Raw genomic sequence first — 27,907 nt, 5'->3', positions numbered from 1 at the left:
TTCGCTTGTGTAAGACCACTCCAGATTCATCAGGTCAGCCCCCTACTGTAAACAAGCCGAGATCTGACTCGCACAAATCCAAAGGTCAGGAGAAGGGCTGATAATCAACATCCACACAGCGCTGTCCTGTCCGCACTTTCTCTGTTAAGGTAGATGCTGCTGAACACAAACAAAGAATATGTTCACAGGGCACAAGCCGGATGTTTTCAAGAAGATTGATACCCAATTACAATCAGGCTCCTGATAGATGGGTACTTGTTTAACACCAGCTGACAGTTAACTGAGAGCTGTCAATTACTGCTGGTACATGGTGATACATTCTAATTGCAGTCCTCATTAAGAGATGAGTAAAACACACACACACACACACACTCGTTCAGAGCTTCTTCTTGTTTATCAGCTCCACTTTTTGTCAGTGTGCATCAAGCTGCTTTGCAATTAAATTACATTTTGCAGCAGAGTCAGCAAACGACCTCTGAACTGAGCGACTATCTGACTGCATGAGGCGTCTCGAGCAAGGCGCCGAAACCCAAACGGTGAGAGCTGTGGACGCCACTAGAATTTCTCAACTGTGGAGGCTCTCGTTAACCTTTAAACAGAAAAACATACATGCGACATGACATAACCAACATTACTGTTACTACCCAAAGGCATGTTATTCATAATTCTATTTTTTGTTTGTGCTACACTATTTTTCAACCAGCACTGCCAAGTCACCCGACCACCTCCGAGACCCTCTGGAGACCCAGATGTCTTCTTTAGCATTGAGCATGGAGGACACCGGTCATGAGGGTCCGCAGGAACACACATTACGGGGAGGGCAGCCTGCAGAGGAGGGTCAGCAGGCCAGAGGGAAGCAGGGGGTGAGCGAGAAATATAATAACGATAAACAGATTCCCAGCCGCAGCAGCACCCATCACCTCGTCTCAGGGGTAACTTTCCACCGTCATGTCCAAAGACCTTGCATAATACAAAGCTAAGGGACAGTAGATGGCAAAAAAAAGGTGTGAATGTGTGTTTGCCCGTGCATTTCTAATTTATTGGCCCACTGATTTGCTGATGTGTGTCAGGCTCCATGCAGCTCAGGGCACTAGCCTGGAACATTTGGGCCTCGCTTCATTAGGTGCTCACGCCCTTAAGCTGCTGACATTTCCAAACTTGTGCCCCAGTCTTCTAATTGTCATGGAAAATTGGAAAAAGACACCAACACTGGGAGGTTGTGTGGTAGATTCTGATTTGAGGGATTTTCTCAGGTCTGAGTTTAACTTGCGTCGCTGCGTTTCATTTGATGAAATGTTTGCTTATTACACACTTCAGTACTGAATGTTAAATAAATCGACAGTAAATAAAGGAAAAAACATCTTTGTCTTTAATGGCAGGTAAAGAATTTCATTAACAAAATGTATTGCTGATTTTATAAAGTACACACTGCAAAGTACAAAAGATCTGGTGCCAGTCCTATTAAGTTACCACAAGAACAGTTAAAGCGACTACATTCTGACCATTGACTGGTTCATGCGTCTCCCTCTGTCTGAGACAGATCTTAGTTCTGGGCCTGCCTCCCAAAAAGCACAATACTGTAGCAATGGTAGCACTGTCGGTTCTCGTGAACCAGCTGATAGACCAAACAGAACTTGAGCAGGACATTTCACAGTTTGTATTTTGTAGCCCTTATATTTCATATGTAACATTAGAACTTTGTAACATCTGTATCAGACTCAAAACTGCCTGGAGGTGCAAATATTATGATGACGCACACGCTTTATGAAAAAAAACTGTCAAAAATGCAAACAAGGCATTTCAGGATGTTAGTGTGCTGCATTTTCTGTGGGAGCAGAACTTTTAACTTTCAGATAAAAGCTGTTTAACCAACGCATTAGGAACCAAATTTGCGCACTTTGATATTTTTAGAGATGGATTAGATTATTCTGATACAAATGGTGAAGAATAACAGAAAAAAAGCAGACATGTGCGCTCATGACCTTGTGACTCAACAAAATTAACAATTCCTGCATTTCACTCAGATTTACCCTCACATATTGAGGCTAGCTGCCTTTATTAGCCAGTCATTCAATGTAATACAGTGAAGCCAAAGGAATACAGCACATACGCAATCCAGTGGTAGCAATAAAGAGCAGTGGTAAGAAAGAGGCAGTGTGTCATCTGCACACACTGCTATTCCTTCAAATTACCTCTAAAGTGCAAACAAACAAATGGACAACAGTATGTGGATGGTTAACCCAGCCGAGACAGTGAGACAGTACTTTTTACGTTAAGCACCTTCTCACTGTTAAGTCAAGACCTCCCCAAGAAAAAACATGTCTACAGTCAGCTGTCCATCATCTCTCACCCGCCTGTGGACATGGAGGTAGGTTCTAAACGTAAATGAAACAATTCTTGTATACAAACCAATGACTGTATACAAAGATGGACAACATGACATCCAAAAATTGAACCCAAAAAAACTTTTCTCCCCCTGGTGGTTAGAATAGGCTTTAAACCATGACTCCTCCATGTTAGCAGATGGGTCATAAACCAAACAAAAAGTTCAAGAACATGTTAAATTACTCTCAAACATGGTTTCTGTCAGTTTGGGTATTTCTTACCACTGTGATGTTTGCTCAGGCTTTCATCATTATCTGTGATTGCTTGGCTTCAGTTTTGAACAGTGGGAGGAAATGTATGCCGGCCCTCCATCTTTATATTTGGTCATGAGTATGAACCAGTGACATTATCTTCCCCTATGTTGTTAATTGTTTTCTAAATAACTATTGTAATGTGGTCACATTTGCTGCTAAAAACTATCACCCAAACTGTTGTTAGCTGTATATAACTATCAAATACCACAACTGCTTTTTCATACAGCTGAATGAGGCATGACAGGATGATCGTCTCTAAAATCATTTTAAGAAAAAGAGTCCTTCAAAAATGTTTATAATTCATTCTTTCAGTTTCAGGTAGACTTCTAAAAAGCTTCCAAGATTCATGTTAAAATTATTCACATTTAGACTCCATTGAAAGTGATAGGAGCTTCCTGCAGAACTTGCATCTGATTTAGTTAATACTGTTGAGTGATTTAAATTTGAAGTTAAAACAATCGATGAAGAGTTGCCTAAAATGTCTGTGTTTGGAATGCAATGGAAGGTCGTTTTTGCTTTTGTAAGGACGCCAGATGCCAATGACACGCCTAGAGAAACCAGACCGGCAAGAAATGTTACGCCACAGTCATGACTACGCTAGATGGGCATTGCCAGACCAGTTTGCTTTGGGGGGTGTCATCACTGGTGGCGGATCAGAACTACATCCAATCAGAGTAACACACGTGCGACAGAGTAACAAAAATATGTAAACAGACTACGGCGAACAGCAGTTGTTTTTCTTTGAGAGAAAATATACGACCCAGTTTGTTGAATAATGTCTCTAGTGGATTCAACAGTGGTAGCCATCTCTTTGTTAGCGTAAATTTTCCTGTCACTCTCTGTATCAAACCTGCCCTGTTTTAGATAAATTGTTGTGGTTGGCTCGATCAGTTTCAGAACAGATGGAAATCGGTTTGAATTGGGGGGGGGGTTTCCAGGCTGTATCTACATCCATAGTTGCACCTTTTATCCCAGTGTTCGCTGCACTAGGGAAGGTGCTTAGGTGCTTAGGGAATGCAATGGTCTATCAAAGAGGAAAGGTTGCCGAGGTCAGGTTCATGTAACAGTCGTGTGAAAACAAGCTTTCATTTCCAGCAGGCTTTGTGGATGCAGCACAGGTTCAACATGAAGGTTTTGTAATGTTTCTTTCATTACAAATAAAGAAACCGGCAGAAGGACTGAATGTTGTGTAGAGGGATGATTTTCTGCCTTTTCATCTTTACTAGTCTACGTTGTTTTGATATAACAAAAAATTCACTATACAGCCCAAAGGCCTCTGGGAGCTACAGATACACATGTGTTTGTATTGGTCCTCTTTTGGCAGCACAAATCATGTATTTCCTCACTTAGAGAAAACAAAATGGTAGAGTGTCAACCTGTCCCATCCAGCGGCACTACACTTATGACCCCTAGAATCCAGGCTGAACAGGAGCATATATTTAATTTGGTGGATTTCGGTGGATTCACCTCTTCAGCCGCGGGCTCAGTTCCTTCCATCACTGCCTCAGGTGTATGTTATATCTGTGCCTCTGAGAGGCTCACCTGCTCCTGGTTCTCTGAGGGGTTTTCCTTCTGCTCCCTGTCATTTTCCGTCTTCTCTTTATCTAGCATGTGGTAGTTGTAGATGTTTGCCACAAAGAGAAAGAGTCCACCGGCCACGATCACCGAGCCGCACATGAAGAAGAGGTACTTGTACTTGTACTCGGAGTCGCCGCAGAGGTCCACCAGTAAACCTGTGAGGAGAAATTATAATATTTCAAACTCCTGGTCCATCATGACAAGCAAAACACAATATGTCACTGAACAGTATCTTCATTTGACCAACTTGACACGTTTCGAGAGGACGAGCAAGACCAAACTCAGATTTGGCTTATGTGTGAAAGAGAGAGAGCGTGAAGTGGAGCCAGACTGACAAGAGCCGTGTCAGAAACGACAGAGGGTCATTACACCCTTCCTGGCTCTCACTGCAACTCTGGGAAAGCTATTTGGACGGCTTCTACCAAAACGAATCAGAGGAGAGGCCCAATCTGAGAGCTATAAATACCGAGACCAGGTCTGCAGACAAGTGACAAATGTGGTGTAGATCGGACGTAAGCTTCCAGGTTTTCAGAGACTTAACTGCATCCTCCCCGAACCCCCAGCACCCACTCACCTCCAGATATGGATCGATGGCCGAGTGTTGCCATCTCTCTGAATCTAGGATGGTCTGTGTGTTCAGGTCAATTAAAGTCCCCATTTATACCATTTCAGAACATAATTACATGAGTGTAAGGTTTTTTAATATCGGAATCAATTCGATCAAGAATATGTGTTTCATGGTCAACAGTCAGGCCTCATAGTATCAAACTAAATTTCAAAAGAGTCAGTAACAGGAAAATACTTCTCCTTCCTTGAATTTGGAAATGAGAACCACTGTGCGGAGAAGTTCAGATTCCACTTCCACTCTGTGTTTTTGTATTTATAACAGCAGATATGCAATAAATGTAATAAATGTGTGCTGACAGTAACAATAAAGTTTCATTTTTAAAACAAAAGATTCAGTTTATACAGAGGGAATATTTTATCATACCTACTCACAGAAAATAAGCAAATAGATGTAATTGAAAATGAAATTAAAATAAAAGGGACTAAAATATTGAAATAATATAACAATGATTCAGTTCTGTATTATGTCTTGAGAATAAATAAGCGGTTGTTTTTTACATTTGTGTGGGTGTGTGTTTCCTTTGCGATGTTGCCAATGCTAAAGGAGATAAGTTAGAAAGCCATGAATCCCCTTCCTGAATCATTTAGAAATTTTCATCAGGCTCACATCTTTATGGAAGCTGGTTGTGTTAGAATGAACATGCATAGCGAATTGTTAATCAAAACTGTTTTATTAGAACCAAAAATGTGTGTGATGAAGTAGCCAGCTGGACTTTAATGAGTAGATGTTGATAGTGATAGTTGTCTGGATGGCAGCCAGAATTTCTGCTTCCCTCAGGTTTTCATGATGAAAAGCTGGAGGAAAATGTGAAGCTGCACACCTTTAGTGAGCATGAATATTAGCATTTTTGCCATAAATTGTGTTTTTAAACATCAAATGGCTCGAAGTATCACACTCCTTTGCTTTTTTGTTCCTTTAGATCTACAGTGATCTCATAAATGACCTTTCGGGAATGGAACTGACAGAAATCGATGAGAGAGAATCCCTTTTATCATATATTATATAAAGATGAAGTCTCTTCCTGACAGAGGCAGTCAGCCAGGCAATTTGGGAAGCGGAAATGTTATTGCGCTCCTGATGAGGTCAGGAGGCGTTCCTATAGTGAGACACTCGCTCCTGCTAATCAGAGACCGGGGTTTATTCCTCTACATCATTTTATAATAAAAAAAAAACAGTGTCCAGTGTTTCAGTGTGGAGGAAGTGCTTTACATTTTACTTAAGTTAAAGTACACATAAATAGACAAAGATGTTCTCAAGTATATGTTAAAGTAGCACGTTAAGTTTTCCACTTGAGAAAAAGTAAGTACTTGCTTTTAGTATATTTAAAGTATTAAAAGTAAAAGTAACTTGCCAAGCATAGCCTGCTCCCTAATGCAATTATCTGTGATCTACTACATCATAAGGGCTCGTAGGTGTGATGAAGTTGCTGCTTGCTACGATTTGCTCTCGTTAAAAGGAGGCGGAGTCTTATGTTTTCGCCCCCCTTTGATTTAATCAATTCTCCTTTCATCATTGATGACCTCTAAAAATCTTTAAACTTGTAACTCTGTGTCTTGTAGAAAATGTAGAAGCAAATACAGACATTTGCATGATATATGTAGAAGAGTAAAAGTGAAAAGTGCCTGAAAATAAATCTACCTTAGAAAAAGGTACCTTGTTACATGTCACCACTGCAATTTATTTTCACCTCATCAGCAAACTTCAGCTTCTGTTCTGACTGCTGAGAGAGTTTTACTTAACATTGTTAGAGGCACCTTCATTGGGTACCATACAATCGATTAATTTTATAGGGCAGTTTCCTTCCTTGTTCATCTTAAGTACACTAATTATCATCTTTACGACAGATCGTGATGATGCTTGTGTGCGTGTGTGCACTCACAGTTGGACACTGGCAGGGGTCACTCTGCGATTGGATCAGTTCCAAGAATCTCAATGACAGCTGCCTCGTCTGATTGATAGCACTCATCTGATGCGTGTACACTGGTGACATAGGCCTCATTAAAACTATCCCTGATTGGCTGAGCAGTAATTAAGTCCATTTGGTGTAGCCACCTCTTTATAATGCATTCACAGCTTAATTATGGCCCAGGTACAGGACTTTGACGACGAGAGTTTGAACCGAGCGTCATTAAACACCCAAAGCAAAAGGCTAATTACACCCACTTACCTCGCGTTCTCCTAATTGGATTGACCCGCAGGTTTTGAGGAAGCAGTAACAAGCAGCGGAGTTGGGGGAGAAATAACGATTGTGCCCTCTGGAGGAGAACACTAGACGTGCAGGGAGGCACTTATTTACCCTATTAAATGAGCGCCTTGGAACACAGTCGCACCAGACAAACTGGGGGCCTATAAATTTTCACCTCATTAAAACCTGGGTTGGAGGCAAAAGAGAAGTTTGTCACTGGGACGATATGCACAGCTGATGAGCAGGTACTCCACGTCCTCTGTGTATTTGTCAGGGACACTGAACAAACTCAAGAGCTGGCATACTGATTGTTGCACAGACAGCACATCAGTTACTGGTGAGGAAGCTTATGTGTACCATTAAACAGATTTAAACTGCATAACACTAATACTCATTACACCTGCAGATGGATGTTTTAATGCGGACCTCTGTTATGGCAGTGTGTGGGATTATAGACACAAAGAATATAAAAGACATGTGGTTACTGTAATGCTTAATGTCTATATTTTTGTGATTTTATTTTCATCTATTTGAGAAAAGTGTTAAGAGTTAATGGTTTCAGCAGATGGTGAATCACCAGACAACAAACTTTGCAACATGTTTGAATTGAACTTTATGAGCATCGTCTTTGTTTCATCATTGGTGTGAATCCAGCAAAATAATTACCTCTGCCAGGAGGTTATGTTTCCATCCGCATTTGATTTTCTGTTTTTTCGCAGAAACTAGAACTAAACTCGTTTGAAGGAAGTGGTATGGGTCAGGGAACAACCCATTAAAATCTGGTGTAGAGGGGGGGGTGGATCCAGGTTTTTTTACTCACAGCGTCTTTAACATTACGAGAAAGGTTGCCTTTTTACATTTTCATTGATTTCTTGGAAGATAATTTGTGAATCTTCATTTAAAACAAATCTGGCCTATTCTGGAGGCTGATAATTATAAATCAAAAGATGCAAATTATTTTGCAAAAGATTCACTTATTAAAGGTTCAGTGTGTAGAATTTAGTGGCCTCTAGTGGTAAAGCTGCATGTTGCAGTTGAATACCCCTCAGCTCACCCTCCCCTTCCAAACATGAAAGATAACCTGTGGTAGCTTCAGTTGTTATGGAAAACTCAAAAGGTGTTTAGTTTGTGTTTGTTGTGCAGTTGTTTAGTTTGTACGACTGTGAAAACCATGGTGGTGTCTGTATAGGACCTGCTCCTATTGTAACTATAAAGTATGTAAAATAAAGGGCCCGTTCTAGGGTAAAGAAAACAACAATTCGTACCATTAAGTTGATCAGACCAAGTGAAAACATTACTAGTATTATTTCATATTCAACAGCCAATAGATCCCTTTCACCTAAATCTTACACACTGGACCTTTAACCAATCGATTGATCCATTTTATTAACAAATAAAGGGGCAAAGGATTCCCAAGCTATTGTACCACACTGTCATCCACAAATCCATAGTTGCTCAAGGTCTATAAAGCACTTACAAGTTGACATTCAGACAATACAATAAAATAATCAGTGTAGATACTTGTATACACAGTTGGCTCATAACTTTTATGAAGTTTTACTTCCACCACCTTATATCCATATAAATAGTGATGTCACTTTGTAGGAATGCACTGATACTCTAGATGTGGAGCTGCGCTATACTTGTTATACAATTTGTTAGACATCTGTCCATGTGAATGGTTTAAAAGACCATTTCACAACAAAGTAGCTGCATTAGCATTAAGCATCAATACATTCACATGCTTGAAGAACTTCTTCTCTGCCTGCCTCAATTCAAAGTGCTTTTGCTCGATTGATGAGAAATTCTTAGTGAAAAACTATTTTCTTTATGGCTCCCTTCTCAAAGACGGTGTCTATCATTACATTCAAAGCCTCTGTTTTTACTGAATCAACAGAAGAATGTTTTACAGTGGGAATTTCAAAAACTGCACCAGTCTTGAAAATGTCACGGACGCAAAGGGGGTAAACTATCAACCTGATTACATTGTGTCCAACACTTTCATCTAAAGCAGCAGACAGTGAGAACTATTTCTCCTATTTGTTCATTGAAGCAAAAGCATTTCAGTAATTCAGAAGTTATGCTGTGAAATAAAATAATAACACAAATCCCTACTAACAATAGCTATCAAGAGAATCATTTAATCTATAAATCAATAATGTCCATTTTGTTTATATAATCTGTTGAGCTATGTGACAGGCAGTGATGCTATCAAGGAGACATGACTGCTGGAGCTCCTGTGCGGAAAAACTCTGTTTACATGTTAGGGACTTATTCAGACTAATGACTTTATCTGTTTAATATCAGCATGTTGATGTTCATGTAAAAAGCATTTTTGTGTTTTTAAGCCAGTCAGACTGATTCTGTGTTTTGTGAAATGGAGAGTTTATGTGGAGTGTGTATAGTTACCTGCAGTAGGTGGTCCCAGTAGCATGGGGAAGCACTCGATGATGGTGACCATTCCAACAGCACTGGGGAAGCACTGACTTCCCATCAGGTCCATCAGGCATTCAAATATGAGGGCGAAGACCATGCCAAAACCAATGCCGAAAAACACTGTGTATCCTATCAGGAAGGCATGGGAATTCAGCAGCGGGCACAGTAAGTGGCACGTACCGTTGAAAACCATGGCAAAACTGAAGAAGTACTGGATTCTGGGCCTGATCCACTTGCTGTTGGCGAGCAGGCCGGTGGCAGGACGAACAAACATGTCCACAAAGCCCATTATAGAGAGCAGATAGGCCGCAGAGTACTCGTCTACACCCTGGCTGATGGCATAGGCCGGCAGGAAAAGGATGGGAGCATAGGCACCGAAGATGAACATCATGTTTCCTATGAGGTAAAAGACGAAGCCTCGATCCTTGAATAAAGATAAATTCAAAAAGTTCTTAGCCTCCTTCATGCAGCCTCCTTGTACCTTAGTGTTGCACTTGTTTGGCTCTTCTTCCAGCATCTTCTGTGATACACAAGAGTTTGGCTTACAGGGCAGAAGAACTGGTCTCATCAGGGCCCCGGCGACACAACAATTGAGCATTAGAGCCCCGAGGATTTGCAGACTTCCTCTCCAGCCAAACCTATCCAGTAAATATTGGTTTAGAGGAGCCACTAAACAAAGAAACACCGGACTCCCGGCCATGGCCAGTCCGTTGGCTAGAGGACGTCTGGCCAGGAAATATTTGCTGATGATGGTGAGGGATGCATTCAGATTCAAGGAAAGTCCACAACCTGTGTGAAGAAAAATAAATAAATACACAGTAACTTTACAAAAATATACAGTAAGAAACTCTTGTTGAACCCGAACACCAAAGGCCACTTGCTAGATTAAATTAAGAGCGATTCGGCCTGGTGCTCATTAAGGTTCCATCTCATCTCAGTTGTGGCAGCTAAAATCTCATCACAGAAAGCTGAATTAATTCAGAAATGACTTCTCCAGTTAAATGGAGAGAAATTAGACAGTCTGGGTAACATGTTCACTCTCCAGTGTTTTTATCAATAAATCAATCCAAGATTGAGAGCTACAGGTTGGTGTCTTGCTGCTGTATTCTGTCTGTCGATTCATCCTCTGGTTCCAAGAGTCTGTTCAAACAGAGGAGTAGCAGAGGACATTTCATAGATGTGGAGTTCAGAAACAGTTTCTTCCATGAAGAGGAAGCCCCTATCTTGATTTTACAATGTCATTATATATATATATTGAAGTGGAAGTGAAACATTATTTTTCCATACAATTTTATAAATAACCCTCTGTAATCGTTTACCTGACGAAATCAGACTAGATACTTTACGGTCTGTTTTTAAATCCTCGTTCAAAATGTACTTTGAACAAATAGTTTTTGCATGATAGTGTTTTGCTATCACTTATGTATCTTTTATCCTTTTCTTTTGCCAGCACTTTTAAATGATTTTATCCGCTGTCCTATATTTGAGATTTTTATAATTTGCTGTCTTTGATTTTTTTAATGGCTGTTTTGAAAGTTCCTATATAACTAAAGTTATTTCACTGTCTATTCAAGCATACTTTTTGAATTTGCTATTAAACCACTGCATTGACTGGTATCCGGGATGATATCTCGGAACTTCTCGTCCCTTATTCTATCTCCATTTGTTGGAAACACAGGCGACCGAATCAGAGGAACTGCCCCCTGGGATTTGAACCACAAACCTCTTTAGTGACAAAAGGCAAAATAAAACAGCTTAATAAACCACTGCCTCTCAAATATTCCATGTGTAAGTGCTTTACTTAAGAATCCACTATACCCTGCACACTATTTCTTAAGCATTACAACTTTTTTTGCTCTATTAAACTATTTCTTGCGCAATTTATCACTTGAACGTCCTCTGTTGCCCCACATACTTTAAAATATGAACCTTTCAGAGATTGAATGTCTATACGCCGCCCTCTGCGCCTCGTATGAATCCACAACTGCTTTCTGCAACCTTGTATAATGACAATAAGCTGGACCTTCATTGTTCATGCTTACTTCAAACTCCATCCTCTCCTACAGGACATGAGGATAATTGCTTACTGCGAGCCACTCACTGATTCTGTAAAGTTTTTCAACTAATTGGTTATCTCTTTGAATCCGTCCGCGTCTGTGCATGCATGTGTGCACGTGTGAGCATGTCTGCTAGGTAAGTCTTCCCGATGCCTTTGTGTCAGTGTGCCAGGGCACCGGGGAGCAGAGCAGGGCTCACACATGCTCCCAGGCACCACACGTGGTCCGGCCACTTGCTGGGCCTATTAATCCTCCACAGCAGTCCTTGGCAGGGTAATGAGCCTCACTGGGTGGCAGGGAAGCCCCATGTGACGTCCATAATGGTAGCCTATGGGAGAGTACAGAGGGCCACGTTAGGACCATGCTCTCTGGGATCAGGGACACTTCTGTCTTAATTACTGTCCTGCCTCTGTTCCCCTCAGTGCTCTAACCGCACCCCAGGAGCCGGGGCAGGTGCCAGGGGCCCCTGACAAACTGCACAGCAGCCCAGTCAGGAGAGGCTGGTGTGGTAACCCTGTTGTCGTGACAGGATCTGAAAGGAGGCAGGCTGCCAACCTCCCAGCCACATGGGGGCTTCACTAGGGCTGATGGGAATGGTAAGAAAGAAAGTGAGTAAGACTGTAATCCATATTGTGAAATTAGTTGGCTCGTTTACTGGATTGCTGTGATTGTTGTTGGTCAACCAAGAGATCATAGCCGTTCACAACTCATTAACAATCGTCCGGAGTGATCCAATCACAAGAGGTAAGAAATAAGTTCAGGTCTTCTCTGAACACACCTATATGCATCCTGAATGAGTCCTGAGATTCGATATCTCAAACCACATTCAGAAGTTGTCTGTGATGCATGTGGCCACATTATTTTCGCTGTGTGAATACAAATGCATCCTGGGACACATATGAAAGACCTAGCTGGTGTCCTCTGGCCCACTACAGTTTCACAATCAATCAAACCTATTTTCATGCCTCTCAGTGTCCATACGTTCATTTGTTTGTGGCCACAATATCAACTTTGATCAATACATAGTGATTGATACTTTTTCTCAAATTGGTAAAATCCTTAATTTGGCCCCTCCTGACTCCTCTCGCCCTCTCTCTGACACATCTGTAAACGCAGACTGGTTTAAAACCACATCATTTAGTCTTTATGAACAGAAATTAGGTGAGTGATAATTTGCCTATAGAGCAGGGAAGTGATCACAAGTGGTCACAGGAGACACATTCAGGACGCATGGTAATGCCAGACGTGAACACATGTACTTGTCCACTTGCGATCAGTTCCCTCGGGACGGATATTGATACCAAGTCTGATCAATCCCCAATTTTCGATGGATTCTCAAGGTCTACATCGAAGTAGCAGGGTCTATAAAGGTGGTGAAGCAGTGTCACATGTAAAAAAATACCAATATTTTATAAAACAATATAGAAGCACTGTACCTCCAACGACGCCAATGAAAAAGTAGATGTAAACGATGGAGTTCCCAAAGGAAGCCGTTACCATAGAGGCCCCACACATCAGTCCACCCAGCATCACCATTGGTCGGCTTCCAAAGCGTTTGACCAACATACTGCTCGCAGGTCCTGCACAGAAGAGGAGAAAGTATCAACATTTAAAGGTTACATCTCAATACAACAGTTTTAACATTTAGCTTCCACTCTGTTCGTGTTCAAGGACTCAGAGAACAAGTCCTCAATCGACTGAGTGATGGAACACCTCTGTACTTTTGCATTTACTGCAAAGCAACTTGGCCATTCATTATACTCCCCCTGATAATGTAGAATACTACACTCTGTGATCAATCAGCAATTAAACAGCCTTTTATATTCTGTCAGTCTTCCCTCCATCTCATAACCTTGCCTGAAAGAGTGAAGCTCCAGGTCCAGCCTTTCAGCAGCGTGCCATAATGAAAAAGTCATTATTCTCCTCGGTACCAGGACCAATCCTTTGAATACATAATAATTTAAGTCAAACATAGAAAATGGGTAGAGGTTCAAACTAATACAAAGGCTGCCATGATTATTGAAGGCTTCACATGCTGCTGCTTCTCATGGCAGGGGTAGGAGGAGGGTGTGAGTGGATAGTGATAACTGAAAACAGCCCGGTCAACCGTAAGATGATTCAATATTAACACCTACTGTCATCACCAGGATGTGCACCAGACTTGATTATCAATTTCTCAGCACGTGATAAAACCACTTTTGTCTTAAATATGTTTATATGTGTATGTTTTGTAAAACTTCAAATGTGCCAACATGTCTGTAACCGCATTATTTACATGTCCTTCTTAATTACAAGTTTATATATCCTAATTAACCGTTAATATCTTAAAGTAGACATACGCACCAAGCTAAATTTAAGGTTGTATTACCTTACTTGCCGTTGGTGTATATGGGTGGTTCCACCTTTTCAAACAAATTCAAAACTTGAGTTTAGATAATGTTTCAGAAACAGTATTTACTTGACAACCTGTATCTGTTTTTGACCATAGGGGCAGAACTCTACAACAAGCTGACTATCAAACACACACACACATTATTGAATATTAGTAATTTCAGTCAAATCTAAAGGAATATACATTCATGTTAGTGTCCTGTCTCTACAAGTTTCTGATAGAAACACCTGATTCATCACCTGCTAAATGCTGAAATATCTGTATGAGCACAAAAAGGTTATTCTAAGGGCATTAATCAAATATGTAAACAAGGGGTGAGCTTTCAAAACATTTTAGACCACAATAAAACACATCTGTGTCCATCAACAATAGAACATCATCAGTGTATTTCAGATGTCTAATTTCCCTCAGGCCTATGTACCTTAAAACTGTTGTATAACATAATGCATGCACATGCCTATGATCTATTTACAATGTCACCATGCTCTAATGCACAGTGGTGTTGTTCTAACACAAACTAAATACTGTAATCCAAAAAAACACAGTTTAGAAAAACAGTATAAAGAGGGTTTTTTTAAAAGAACATTTTCCTTTTGACCAATATCAATGTCAACAGATATTGCTTGGATCTGAAAAACTAGATTTTCTAGTTCCATGTTGAACTGTAGAGAACCTCTCAGCAGTTTTACCTGCTGTACAACTGTAGCTACTGTACATGAAATAAAAATATCCATCCTGCTGTTATACAGTTAACCAGGCGCCTGCAGGGGTCAAACATAGATCATCTTCCTCATTGTAGCTGTGTCACAATAGGGCATCTCCCACACTCTCACCATTTCCACTTCCATTATAACTTTATCATTTGGACTCCTTGAGTCAGAGGTTTTCTGAAAAGGCTGTCATGCCTCTCCCACGGGGACGAGGCATCAGACCCCAGTGTGCTGAACCCTCCTCTGATATATACCCCTGTCTTTCTACTCCACTGGGTGACATTGCTGATGCCTGGCCAAGGACAATATGATAAAGCCCTGTGCCTCAGCCACAGTGGAGGGGAATATTTCACCAGTTAGGCCTCTCCGAGTTAAGTGCAGGTGAGTCGCACACCCTTTTGTTCTGTAACCTTGAAAGCGGCTAATGATGAATTCATGTGACACGACACAAGACTTTTATTTAGGCACGTCTCGTGTCATCTAACGAGTTCTCCAAAGTACGTTTACAGGCTTGTAAAAAGAAGTGATCCACATTTCTCTGATTGCTTTGACCCTTGTGGAAGCAGTGGTAAGCCATGTGGATCTCATTTGACACAGAACCAGGAGCACATTTTTGCAACACATGCATGGATTCACCCGTCCAACACAAGCTTTTATTTTGTATAAATAAGCAACATATTACAACATTTTAACCACTGACCATCAAAAGTATCTTGTATTTAAAGGAAGATAAAAGGTCTACCCTTATGGTAAAGACACTAATCCACAAAAACTGCCTTATGGTTGAAACAGTGGAATAAGTTGAGGCCAGCCAAGGTCTGGACAATAGGGCCAAAAAAATATTTCAAGATAAAAATATATCAGTTGTAATTTTTGACTATCATTTTAACATTATTATTTCATATTAGTTTAAAGACTGGTTTTCTCTCTTGAGTGAAGGTTGTGGTTTTAAACTCTTCTCTATGAGCAGAGAATGACAAACAATTGACAAACAGCAAAAAGTTTTACACATCTGCGGAATACAATTCTGTGTTTAATCTCCTCAATGTACCAACACCACGCATATATCTATATTGATCCTTTGATATATGCCTACTGATGTAAATTATATTGCAAAAATTATTGAGATTGTTTATTGCCCAGCATGAGACTATTGCCCCATTAATGATGAGATGTAATGAGAGTTTTAGATTAGATTAGATTAGATTAGATTCAACTTTATTGTCTTTGCACAGTACAAGTACTTATACAACGAAATGCAGTTTAGCATCTAACCAGAAGTGCAAAAAAGGCAGTGAAAGTGCATATTTAAAGTGAATATGTAAATAAATAAGATCTGTACAGTAAGAAATATGGAATATTACAGTATTAAGAGGTATTGTATGATATACAAACGATGAATACACTATGAGCAGGATAAATATATAAATATATAAAAATATGAATACACTATAGGCGGGATATAATAAATATATACTGTTTGAATGAGTTAGAAACAGGAGAAGCTAAACTCTCTAAGGACATAGTCAAACGGTGTCAGAGTGGATAGTTTAATTAAAGTCAGGCGAGTCGTACATGCGACCAACCCCCCCTTATTACGCAGCCTCAAGCTATTTAAATGGGTCCAGTCAGTCATGTGAAGTCAATTTCTTCATTTTCTATCTTGTCCAAATGAGTGGACAGCACAACCATACACATTCTTTGGGGAAAGGACAGATAGTAAAAATGATTTTTCCATTTGCTAAAACTGGAATTCACTTTCTCTCATTTTGGCCGTCATGTGACTTTATGAGTTAAAAATAAAAATCAATAACTTCTTACAGATATGCAAGGCTGTAGTCAATGGTTAGGTTGTAGTCTGTTAAAGTGCAAATTCAAACAGGGGCTATAAGGCTATGTAAACAGACCATTATCGGTGCTACGGCTTGAAGGTGAGCTTGGTGGGTCAGCGCGTTTTCACTATAAAACTCATTTGATTTTTAGCTTCATAGACGATTGGCTGATCACTGCCTTATTGCCGCAGGAGGTTTCATAACAAATCTTGGAATTACATGATCATAATACAACCAAGGTATTTAGGCAGAAAACTTAATAATGAACACATAAGCTTTACAAATGCTGTGATGTGAATGACAATGGCTGTGACTGCACCAGATAACCCGCTAAGGATTGGTCAATGATAGCAAGGAAGATAAAGAAACTAAACTAGATAAACTTTGCTGCTGTATTAAATGCTGCTTGGAGATAGAAAACCAACAATGAATTAACTTAAATAATTTGTTTAAAACTAGATTGGCTTTAGTGAGACACTTTTCTGGACTAGAACATTATACATAACCATTGAGTTAGTATTAAGTTCATTATCAATGATCATTAAACTGTAGACAATCTTGCTGATAATCAGGAAAAAGTTTCCAAATGATTAAACCAATGTGAATTTGTCGGACTACCAGAGCATTTACTGTCTGAATCAACTCACCGCCTGCATACATGACTGCCAGCATGATGGAGGAAATCCATGCTATTTCACTGTAGCTGGCCCCTAGGTCCTCTTGGATTGCCTTGAAGAAAATGGACAGGACTTTGGGCGTGGAGTAGGCGAACCCGATGGAAATGTGAGCCCCGATCACAACCATCCAGCCCCAACCGCCATCCAGAGGTTTGTTGCCCAACGAGTCCGATGGTGACGGCGGCATGTTCCTGTTCAGAGAGGGGAATGAAACATACATTACACTTTATTATCTAAATAAATGTTATACCTGGAACAACAAGTAGAGCCTAAGCTATGTCTGAAAGCAGCTCATGTTATGTGTATTCTGTGGTGATATTTGTCCATGTCTAATATCTTTCCAAATTTGTCTTGTGTTGTTCTTTCATTTAACTAAAATAGTAGTGTGAAGCATTTTGGCTTTGACAAATTATTCCAAGGAACAAACATGAGGTTGGAGAACCTCTGGAATGAATTTCAAAATAAAAGACTGAAGACAAACTAAACATATCACACCCAAATAAAATGGCACATAGTTTTGCTGCGTCTGCGAACGTTTTTTTTCATTGTTTTGATTTGGGGAAATATTGGATTACAAATATCATGAATGCAAAAAGAAGAGTGGTCTGTAACAGACTATAAAATAAGCATTTTATAGAAACTATTTTCTAAGTTTGGTGAGTCACAGAAGTTTTCTTTACTCATCACATCAAGCTCTCAGTTATACGGACTCACATGTGACCTTTAAGTGATGATCTTATTTTTGACTAACATCTGGTGCAGAGACAGCATGTGACAGTGTGTGTGTGGCTAATGAGGACCACAGCGTTATTTACACAACACGCACACACACACGCGCACGCACACACACACACACACACACACACACACACACGTAGTTAGTTCCGTATATTAAAAGCTATTTACGAAAAAGACCACAACTAACATTTACGACCAAAGACAGTGTGCTCACTTATTATCCTCATGTGAAAAAATTGCGTGTAAATTCTTTAACTTCAGGCACTTTAGTTTGAAAAGACAAAGACGTAGAGGAGATACACGTGGACGACCGGAATTGAACTAAACATAGTGACCTCGCTGTGAAACTTTCAGTGTGAATGAATATAGTTAAAGACGGATAAACTCGAGTGTTTTCTAAAGTGTGAGCGGACATTACCTTTCATTCAGCGGCTCCACAGCTCGGTGGCTTGTCAACGAAGTTTCAGCCTCCTGCTTCACTCCACATCTGGTCACGTGGCCCAGCGGCGTCCTATGGGGGCTTGACTACAGTCATCGATCTTACCCTAGTGTTACATTTGACAGTAGTGATGTTCATTCATATTTTACATATGGGATTCACAACATTGATGTTTTTATACACCTAATTATAAACCATTCAAGGATGTTTATGCAGGTTTCAATGTGTATTCAAATAATTCACAATGACATTTCAATTGACAGTAAGAAATTGTTCATCTCCTTTCCTTTAATTTCTCTATTTAATATGTATGTTGTCTAAAAAATTAGTTTACATAATGTAGTTTTTTTTTCAACTAATATTAAATTATCTGTTAAATTAACCACACTGTGACTTCTGCTGGCAACTTTCTCTGTTTGTAAATTAATTTGTAAAAAACGAAAGACTAGATTCAGGATCACTTTTGTAGAGACATTTGTCTCCTCTGCATATTGTTCACCCTGCAGGTCTCACTGCTGCCGTCAGAGGAGTCTCTTCTGTTGCAACATCCTCAAATTCACTTAACAGTTAATTAATAGGAAAACTATAGTATACTAAAAATGTACAACAAAAAACACTTTTAACAGTTTTATTTTTCAAATTATGTGCAATGTGAATTTCACAGTTGAGCTCAACCACAACAACCCGAAACCCCAAAAACAGACAAAACCAGCAAAGTAAAAAGTGATGAGAGAAATGCATGACGAACACAATGGAATAGCACCCATAGGCGATGCGTGTAGTTGACCAGAAGCTAAGTATCGTAGCACCAAGGCCACGAACTGTTAAACAGATTTTATTTTGTAGCTTGTTGTATCACATGACTGGTGTTTGAAACATGACCTAACAATATTATTTTTGATCTGTAATGCTTAAGTTTCGGTGAGATGTTAAAAAGAAATACTACTGTACTACAGATAGGGGAGGAAAAATAGAGAAAATCAAAAATGTATAACTCATGTTGATCATCTCTTTTTCTCTCAACAGAGCAGGGTTACTCTACCATAACTAAATAGGTAATTACATAAGAAAATAAAACAGCCACTGGAGACAACAAAAAGAAAATCACATCTATTTTTTTTCAAGTTATAAAAGAAACTGAAGTTTAAAAAACTGTGCAAGTACAGCAAACCTATAGTACAGTATATTACACATAACAAAAACATTTAAATACAGTACTGTGTATCAGTAGAAATCCTGAGAGTTCTCCGTTCCTGGTTCACAAATGGCCGTCTGTGGACATGTGGATGAAGCTCAAACCTTCCCTCGCCCGTGATGAGGATCGTTCAAGCTGGGACGATTAAGAGTCGGCTCAAAGTCAGTCAACAGTGAATCTTCTCTTGGAGAAGTTATATCCTCAAGTCCTTCCTGGATGCGACTCTTCTAGTATTAATTTCCATGTAAATCTCTTAAGATGATTGCTATGCGGACGTTGAAACCTTTCTTTTGTAATAGAGGGGCACTCTGTCAAGATAAAATACAAGGGAAATGTGTAGTGCAAAGATGACACAGGAACCTGCATGAGGAAATTGACGGCACTGAAAATGTCACACTTTGACAGGGAACCCCACTCAGTGGTGGTATTACTTCTTCTATACAAGATTGTCAAAAAAAAAAAAAGGAAAATACAAAAAAAAAAGCAGCACCAACAACAGTTTGTGTCCTCTGTGTGATGGCGTGTAAAGACAGATTCATGGCCGGTAGATAAATTAGCACACAACCGGGGCCACCCTCGTTTGTTTATAGTCTGCTTGAGGGTGCTTGGTAAAGTTTGCAGTTTAAGGACCGCTGAAGTGGAGAGTGATTCAGTGCAACGCTGAGTAAGACTTTACAGATGCTCTTCATCAGAAGGTAGTTTTTTTCCCCGTTTGATTCTGATGCCACAGGCACATTGGCATCCCAAATGATCTGCACTAAATTACACATCACTTCAAGCCTGCAGCCATGCAACAGCCAAACAATCATTGTTGGAACCTAGGTGATTTTCACTAGCAGACAGAAAAACAATTAATGCACTTTTACTAAGGTAATATAACATAATACAGCCTAATCACAGTTCCATGAGTTATTGCTACCACAAAATGATTTTCAATGTCCAGATCAACGATAACAAGACCTCAAATGCTTTTTTGGCATTTAAGAGGAAGGCTCTTTCAACCCCGTGTAATACAATGTCAAAAAACAACCTTAACGGAGCCCAATGCTGAACAAAGCCTTTCACACAGTAGCTTTGTCAACATGACGGCCTGAAATGTCCCTTTTCTCCTAATCAAAGATCTCTGAAGTGTCTGAGGTAAGCCTGTTAGTTGGTCTGAATGTTCCACTTAGTGTTGTCACAATTTTGACTCCGTCCATATTTCTCCAATGTGGAGAACGTGTACTCTAGCATTTCACTTAAGCTGTCTTTGCATGTGACACAAAATGGATTCCAACTCAAAAGAGTAGGAGTTAGGAGCCCCCATGCAACTGGAATCTCAAAGTTAAAATGAAAAATAGCATGGAAGCCACACATAGTGTATTGTTTGACACACTGACGTTTGTGAAGGAAGAGAGGGCCATACAAATATTATTCAAGCTTCAAAAACACTAAGGTAATGTAAAACACAAGCACACTTCAAATTTAAACTTATCTGTCGAATAAGCTAGAGAGACTTGAGCACTGAATGAAAATAAAAAAAAACACACAAACCTCAGAGCCAACAACCTACTAATGAGCTACGGTACTCATCTTACCCGTATGTATATAGTTTATATAGTTATTTATATATATAGATTTTCACTCTATGCTGACACGTAGCATCCATATCACCAGAGGGCACTTTTATTTTGCCAACACCCTCATTTGCATGCTTATCAATTGTAAAAATCCTTACCTATATATGTATCTAACACAAAAACAGAACAACATGGCTCAACGAGAAGCGGAGAAAAAAAACAGAAAAAAGGATAATTGCACTTATGATTCATTGTACGGTTTTGTTAAACAAGCATTGGTGTGGGTAGTTGGTGCCGTCTGGGGGGGAAAAAAATACTGCAATCTTTAAAAGCACCCCCATTTTGATCATGTTAAACCAAAGTTTGAACGACTTAAGACTTTAACCAAAAATGATCCTTGTGGTGCAAACCCAAGGTAACACCAGGCACAAGGCAGGCAGGATCACACCACTCCATCTGCCTCACAGATTAGGTTCACAAAAAATGAGCTACCTCAAAGCACTTTCTGGAGACATTGTGGGTAAAGTTTGGCCACCACACATTCAAAATGGCGGCCCAAATCCCAGAGGCGGTCTGGTGTCTCGTAGATTTTGGTCCATACGTCTGCCTTGTCGTCGTACTGGTAGAGGGAGTTCTTCCGGCTGGTGCGAAACACGTGCTCCTCCACCATGACCTGTGTGGCTCGCACAAACAGGTGCAGCTTGCCGTGAAGCAGCATGGCCTTGATGTACGGACTTGTGGCTTGGTCAAAGGGGAGATCTCGCTTGCGGCTCCAAGTGTTCTTCTCTATGTCGTACACCTCCACGGTGAAGGTGCGCTGGTGGTTCTTGCAGATGCCAGCGATGTAGTAGATGCAGTTCTTGTACAAGGCAGCCAGACCTTGGCTCCGGGGGACACTCATAGGGGCCAGATGACTCCAGTAGTCCTTACGCGGATTAAAGCAGAAGAAATATTCACCTGCGGAAAAGAAAGAGAAACATTATTTATGTGAAATCAAATGCTTTAACATACTTCACCCATTTTCAGTTCTGTTTGAATTAATGATGAATATAACATGATTCCCTGTCATTTTCAGTCGACTGTAGAGAGGAAATAGTTTACCTAAGCAGATTAAACTCACCTTGGAGGACATAAATTCGATCTTTGTACTCCACAGTAGAATGAAACTCCATGGCAACTGGCATGGGGTTGACTGCTGTCCAACAGTTGTCCCTGGCATCATAGTACTCTACTGACTTTAACGCGTTCCGCCCATCGCCTTCGTAGACTCGGCCTCCCAGTGCATAAAGCTTCCCACAACAGTGCACGAGCCTGCAGCCTATCCTCGCTCGCAGTAGAGGTGCACGTGTAAGCCATCGGTTGCCTGCATGTTCGTACTGCCAGAAGTCACTCTCTGCTCTATGGTCTATAGACACCTCACTGTTGCTCGGCCGGTAACCGCCAGCGATGTAGATATCGTTCTCAGAGGACACCAAGATACCGACCTCCCGGAGATCATTGGGTGGTTTGCAGAGTTTGAACACCCTTCCAGTTGCTGTGTCAAGACAAGGCACCGTCTGCTTCTTCCCTGAGTGTTTGTGAGCGGCATCGAAGCAGATGACCATCTCAGAAGCGGTCATACCAAGGCGCTGTGGACAACCATTGGTGCCGGTGAGGCGGGCTTTGGCCTCAGCATGGTCTTTAGACAGAGACAGGGCACAGGCAAAGGGGGCGGGTATCCGAGTGAGAAAGGCCTCCTCCAGCAAGGGTAGACGGATGCACTGGGAAAAAACCTCGGCTAGGTGGGCCTCACGACCAGACAGATCATGCTCTAGCCAGCGGACAATGCTCTCATAGACATGCTCTTCCTTTTCCACGTTGAGGTCGTCATTGTTCAAAATACTGACCAGCTGCTCCTTGGTCATCTGGAGGAATTCTTGCTCCCACGACACACACAGGAACTATCACAAACACATAAAATAGTTCAGTATTTTGCAGGTAAACATAAAGGAGAGACACCAAACACAGTTATTAGTAGGGCTGCAACTAACGACTATTCTGACAGTCGATTAGTCACCGATTATTGAAACGATTAATCGACTAATCGGATTATGAATGACACAAATTCTCAATTGCTATTATTTAGCAAGCAGCTTTTAAATTTAGCTTAAGGTTGTTCAAGGCATGTGATGACTGAAAATAAAGACAATAAAGATCACTACTTCATTAAAAAAATGTCTTTTAATAAACTTTGCTAAGGGTACTGTTGACTAGGGGTGCAACGATTAGTCGACGTCGTCGACAAAAAACGATGACAAAAATAGTCGCCGACGAATTTACTCGTCGATGAATCGTTGGTGACGTCATAGCGCGTGTTTCTCGTGCCGCGCAGCGGAACTAAACGTTGTTTTACCGTAGGTGCTGATGCAAGTACCTGAGGAGTGAGCCATCTCGCTCCCTTCCTATCTCTGAAAGTCGGGCATGTGCAATAGCGACAGAACATGGACCAATGGTGGCGTCCACTGCCTCGCGACCAAGGAAGTAAAAAGTTTGGGAGAACTTCACTTTTAACAGCCCGAAAAAAACGACCTGCAATATCTCTGCGGCGGACCTGCTCTCCATGGAAGCAGGACACGCGCATTTTAGGAGGAGGCACGTGTGACATCGTAACGGAGACGATGCAGCCTCGCCTCTGTCAGATGTTATAGATACACGTATACCTGTGTGCAGGATTCTAGAATCCATTACAAAAATATGGTTAAAACTTTTTTTTAACGAGTTTAGCAGCGAAATGTTATCATATTGCCTGACAAACGTCTTTTTTTTAAATCACAATTATTTAGTCCGAAGAAGACTGTAGTTTCGTTTGTTGATGTTTTTATTAATGTTATTTTCCCTGTCCTTTTTTGTTCACACAAAAAATGGATACTTGATTTTTAATTTATTTTTAGTATCAGCACTTGGCCTGTTCTTGGTTCACAGGAAAAAGGGAAACTTGAATTTAAATAAAAAAAATTTTTAGCACTTTGCCTGTCCCTGGTTTTAAATGGACAAAAACTTGATTTTTCTTTGCTTTTGTGTCAACAGTACCCTTATATGCAGCAAAGTTTATTCAAAGACATGTTTTGTCGCTATTGCACATGCGCGACTTTCAGAGATAGAAAGGGAGCGAGATGGCTCACTCCTTAAGTACTTCCATCAGCACCTCCGGTAAAACGACCTTCAGTTCTGCTGTGCGGTACGAGAAACACGCGCTATGACGTAACCAACGATTCCTCAACGAGTAAATTCGTCGCCGACTATTTTTGTCATCGATTTTTGTTGACGACGTCGACTAATCGTTGCACCCCTAGTTATTAGAGTGTAAAATAATCGTTTTGGTGGGGAAAATGGATTAGTAAAAAAGGGATTTAAGAAGAGGGAGGCATAATCGTACAATCGATAAGAGCCATATGCTTGTGTTATACTAACCTTCTTGCGGATGTAGTCCTGTGAGCTGTCCCTCAGCTCCTGGTGCCCATAGGCATCAGCAAACATGTAGACCCCGATACAGTTCTGTGGGTCTAGCCGGCTAATCATGAACTGGGCACACTGGTCCTGTAGTGCAGGAATCTGGAAAATGCTGGCTGCGGTGAACAGGGCCTGTACATTGGACTCCGAGAGTGTGACCCTGGATGTGTAGGCATAGTCCAGGACAAGGTGCATGGATTCAGATTCCACCCCGACGATTCTGACCTCACGCTGGCTGCTCTCTGTAAGGCCACTGGTGAACATGGACCTGGTGGTGATGGTAGAGGAAATATAAATACTTCACTTTAGTAAATGATTCTCAAGTTAAAACTCAGCAAGTAAATGTGATCCAGATATCATTACATTGAATCAGACAACCTGTATCCAGCTTACCTAAAATATGGGCTGATTGCTGCAAGGACATTTCGGTGACATGAGAAAGTCTTGCCATGGTCCACTTCTACAACAATGTCTGTGAGCTGTGCTTCATCGAACAAGGATTTGAGCTGCTGAAGGATGTTACAGGCATGAACAGCATCTACCCCGTTATAATTAGTTGTTGGAGGTGTCCCATTTTGTACTTGTGACAGCTTCCCTACCTCTGGACAACACAGTATAGAGAGAGAGAGAAATAAACACAAGGTTAGCATATTACTTTTGGATCAGAGTCATTAACTTCAAAATTGTCAGGGACAAAACTCTTTAACCTGAGACCACATCTGGTTAGGGAACAGAATTCAGAGAAAGGCTAATACGACTCTAGTCTAGATGAATGGGTGGCGATAATGCACCTAGAAACATTTAGTGAAGAATCATTGACAATTTCAAAATCATCATTTTCAATGATAACAATTTTATCTTAAGTGTGTACTAGTTACTTGGAAATATTACAATAAGCACTGTGCAAGGACTCCATTATTTGTGACCAAAAAAACAAAACAACAGAAAGTAACAGTGTTATACTGAAACTGTCCATTCATTTAAAAAACTGATTCCCATGATAACAAAGTATTGAAGACTTGATCAGACTCATTAGAAAAAAAACGGCCATTTCCCAACATTCCTGTAAGCATTCTTGACACTCAATACAACTATATAGTTGTCCAGTCTTATGAAAACAGAAAACACCAGTTGATGACAGCATATCTAAACTGTCATACCTTTTATGAGACAACTTTTACATGACACAAAGGCGACAACTTTAAATGATAAATACAGTAATAATTAATCTACACTGTGTCAAAAAAAAGATTTGCAATATGTTAATCAAGACAGGTCAATGTAGAATAATCTAAGAAAAGGTTACTGGACCGGTGTGTTTAAGTGAGAAAGGTCCTGTATCTACTCTGATCTATAAAAAAAATAAACACATAATCAAAGTTGATTTACAATGTGGGCCACGAGTTTATCTGACCCAGTTATAATAATAATAAATAATGCCACTGCAAAACGACCCTTTCCTCTAAATCTGCTTGTTTGAAACTTTGAGCTGAAGTTGCCCACATTGTCACAGAGCGACTTAACACACGGGATAACATGTGGGCCTAGAAACTCGTGTGGCCCCCCGACACCGAGGGTCTACAAAGTAAACATGTTTCTTATCACACGTGTCATGGCAACTTATACACAAATGGCATCCCGACGTAACACATCCTGTAAAGTGCCGCTACACGCATGCACACCCGGAGACACACGAAGACAAACTTTTCCAACAAACACCTCGTGTTGACCGGGGCCAACTCCTTATCAGGACAAAGACTCCCGACCAGTGAGCTGAGAACCACTGCCTCGCCAGGTGGTAGCTAGCTGGCTAACTCCTCGCTTGAGTGCCCGGTACCCACAGTGATACTGGGGGGTAGCTTCGCAGACTAACGCCAACTTTAAATACCTAGAATATTAAAATGGTCAGTCTGCAGAAATGATGCTCTGAATGTTTGTTTACCAGGAAAAACAGCAGAGCTCGCCCGTGGTTAAGTTAGCTAGCTGACATGCAAGCTTAACTTTTAGCCGACAGCTACGGACCGAGCTAATGTTAGCAAGCTTTCTTTGACACAACATTGCGAGATGTAAAGGGCGATAAAGCCCTCGGTTGTTTCCAACTCCTCCCGTCTAACTCTTACACACACAGCAGAGACTAGCGCAGGGGCTGGGGCGTTAAACCCGGTGATAGCAGCTGTAGGAACAACTTGTCGACCCTTTGTCTCTTGTCACAAACAAGTGTTTACACAATCAGCTGTGCGCTGCGAGCTAACCGGCCGAAAGTTAGCTCCACGGCTAGCGCTAGCAGCGGAGCCCGGCTAGCGACAAGCAACACTTTTGAGGAGTCGTTCAGAGGCTGACCTCGTTCAACAAGAAGCCGACACGTCGCCACTCTGCCCGGCCCTGCACGGAGCTACACCCCGCTAACACGCCGACACACAAACCATACGCTCGCACGGCGTCATTGAAGTCTGATTGAAAGAGGAAAACAGGGAAGGATTTCGCTAACCTCCACTGGCAGCCATTCTCTCCAGTCTGTCTCGGGGGCTCACACCGAGAAACGTCAGTGAGCGCACAGCGGAGCCCCGGAAACAACGGGCAGCCAATCAGGGAGCGGAGAGCAGATCCGGCAGCCAATCACCGCGCTGTCGTCTGAAATAGGGAAAAAAGTTGATGCGTGTGGGTGAATGGTGACCAGTGAGGGAAGCACTCTCAGGGAAATCAAGCCAAACCAGTCAGGACAGCCCGGTTTAACCTGTGGTTTGAACAGGTGCTACGAACCACAGCACTCTGAGTGGAAGCTGTGTGTGACACCACTCCCAATGACAAGTCCAGTTTCTATACATACTCATATAGGCAAGATGGCAAATATGTGTGTGTGACAACACAAAACTGGTTTCAGTTTCAAACCATCCAGGGCCAGGATCCCCAGTATCGATACTGATGCATAATGCACATTGTGTTTGGTTGGTTTTTAGGGTATATTTTTCTTTAATTGAGTTAAGTATTTCTTATATGATAATCAACACAATGTTGACGGTTTGCAGAGGCTCTATAGACACATTCTTTGACCCCTACAATTATTCAATGTCCTGTATTTGTGTTTTAAGCTATAGAATGCCTACATTGCCTTCGAGATCAATAACTATCTATCTATCTATCTATCTATCTATCTATCTATCTATCTATCTATCTATCTATCTATCTATCTATCTATCTATCTATCTATCTTTCTATCTTTCTATCTATCTATCTATCTATCTATCTATCTATCTATCTATCTATCTATCTATCTATCTATCTATCTATCTATCTATCTATCTATCTATCTATCTATCTATCAATCTTTCTACATATATAACTATCTACCTATC

At 40.9% G+C, this 27,907-nt stretch overlaps 2 protein-coding genes across 2 annotated transcripts; both read right to left on the bottom strand.

Moving 5' to 3' along the window:
* Positions 1 to 1,371: 1,371 nt before the first annotated feature.
* On the bottom strand, positions 1,372 to 18,345 carry LOC133000094 (monocarboxylate transporter 2-like). The gene is made up of 5 exons (XM_061069967.1): positions 18,291 to 18,345; positions 17,105 to 17,325; positions 12,960 to 13,103; positions 9,440 to 10,255; positions 1,372 to 4,372 (listed from the first exon to the last, which is right to left on the bottom strand). Exons 2-5 carry the CDS (start codon positions 17,319 to 17,321, stop codon positions 4,155 to 4,157), a joined length of 1,395 nt encoding a protein of 464 aa, XP_060925950.1. The 5' UTR covers positions 17,322 to 17,325; positions 18,291 to 18,345; the 3' UTR covers positions 1,372 to 4,154.
* Positions 18,346 to 18,961: 616 nt separating this feature from the next.
* Positions 18,962 to 27,107, bottom strand: kbtbd8 (kelch repeat and BTB (POZ) domain containing 8). The gene is made up of 5 exons (XM_061069703.1): positions 27,043 to 27,107; positions 24,948 to 25,155; positions 24,516 to 24,822; positions 22,186 to 23,005; positions 18,962 to 22,022 (listed from the first exon to the last, which is right to left on the bottom strand). Exons 1-5 carry the CDS (start codon positions 27,056 to 27,058, stop codon positions 21,559 to 21,561), a joined length of 1,815 nt encoding a protein of 604 aa, XP_060925686.1. The 5' UTR covers positions 27,059 to 27,107; the 3' UTR covers positions 18,962 to 21,558.
* Between the last annotated feature and the right edge of the window lie 800 nt (positions 27,108 to 27,907).

The sequence above is a fragment of the Limanda limanda genome, chromosome 4, assembly GCF_963576545.1.
Source record: "Limanda limanda chromosome 4, fLimLim1.1, whole genome shotgun sequence".
Taxonomy (NCBI): Eukaryota; Metazoa; Chordata; class Actinopteri; order Pleuronectiformes; family Pleuronectidae; genus Limanda; species Limanda limanda.
This window is presented reverse-complemented; position numbering and strand designations above follow the sequence as displayed.

Excerpts from the sequence above, each read along its gene's own strand:
- LOC133000094 (XM_061069967.1), bottom strand. The coding sequence starts at position 17,321 with ATGCCGCCGTCACCATCGGACTCGTTGGGCAACAAACCTCTGGATGGC. Across the intron at positions 10,256-12,959 it reads TTTCATTGGCGTCGTTGGAG|GTTGTGGACTTTCCTTGAAT; the intron begins GTACAGTGCTTC and ends TTCTTCACACAG. Across the intron at positions 4,373-9,439 it reads ACTGGGACCACCTACTGCAG|GTTTACTGGTGGACCTCTGC; the intron begins GTAACTATACAC and ends TTCTCCTCACAG.
- kbtbd8 (XM_061069703.1), bottom strand. Across the intron at positions 24,823-24,947 it reads GCAATCAGCCCATATTTTAG|GTCCATGTTCACCAGTGGCC; the intron begins GTAAGCTGGATA and ends CATCACCACCAG. Across the intron at positions 22,023-22,185 it reads TCGAATTTATGTCCTCCAAG|GTGAATATTTCTTCTGCTTT; the intron begins GTGAGTTTAATC and ends TCTTTTCCGCAG.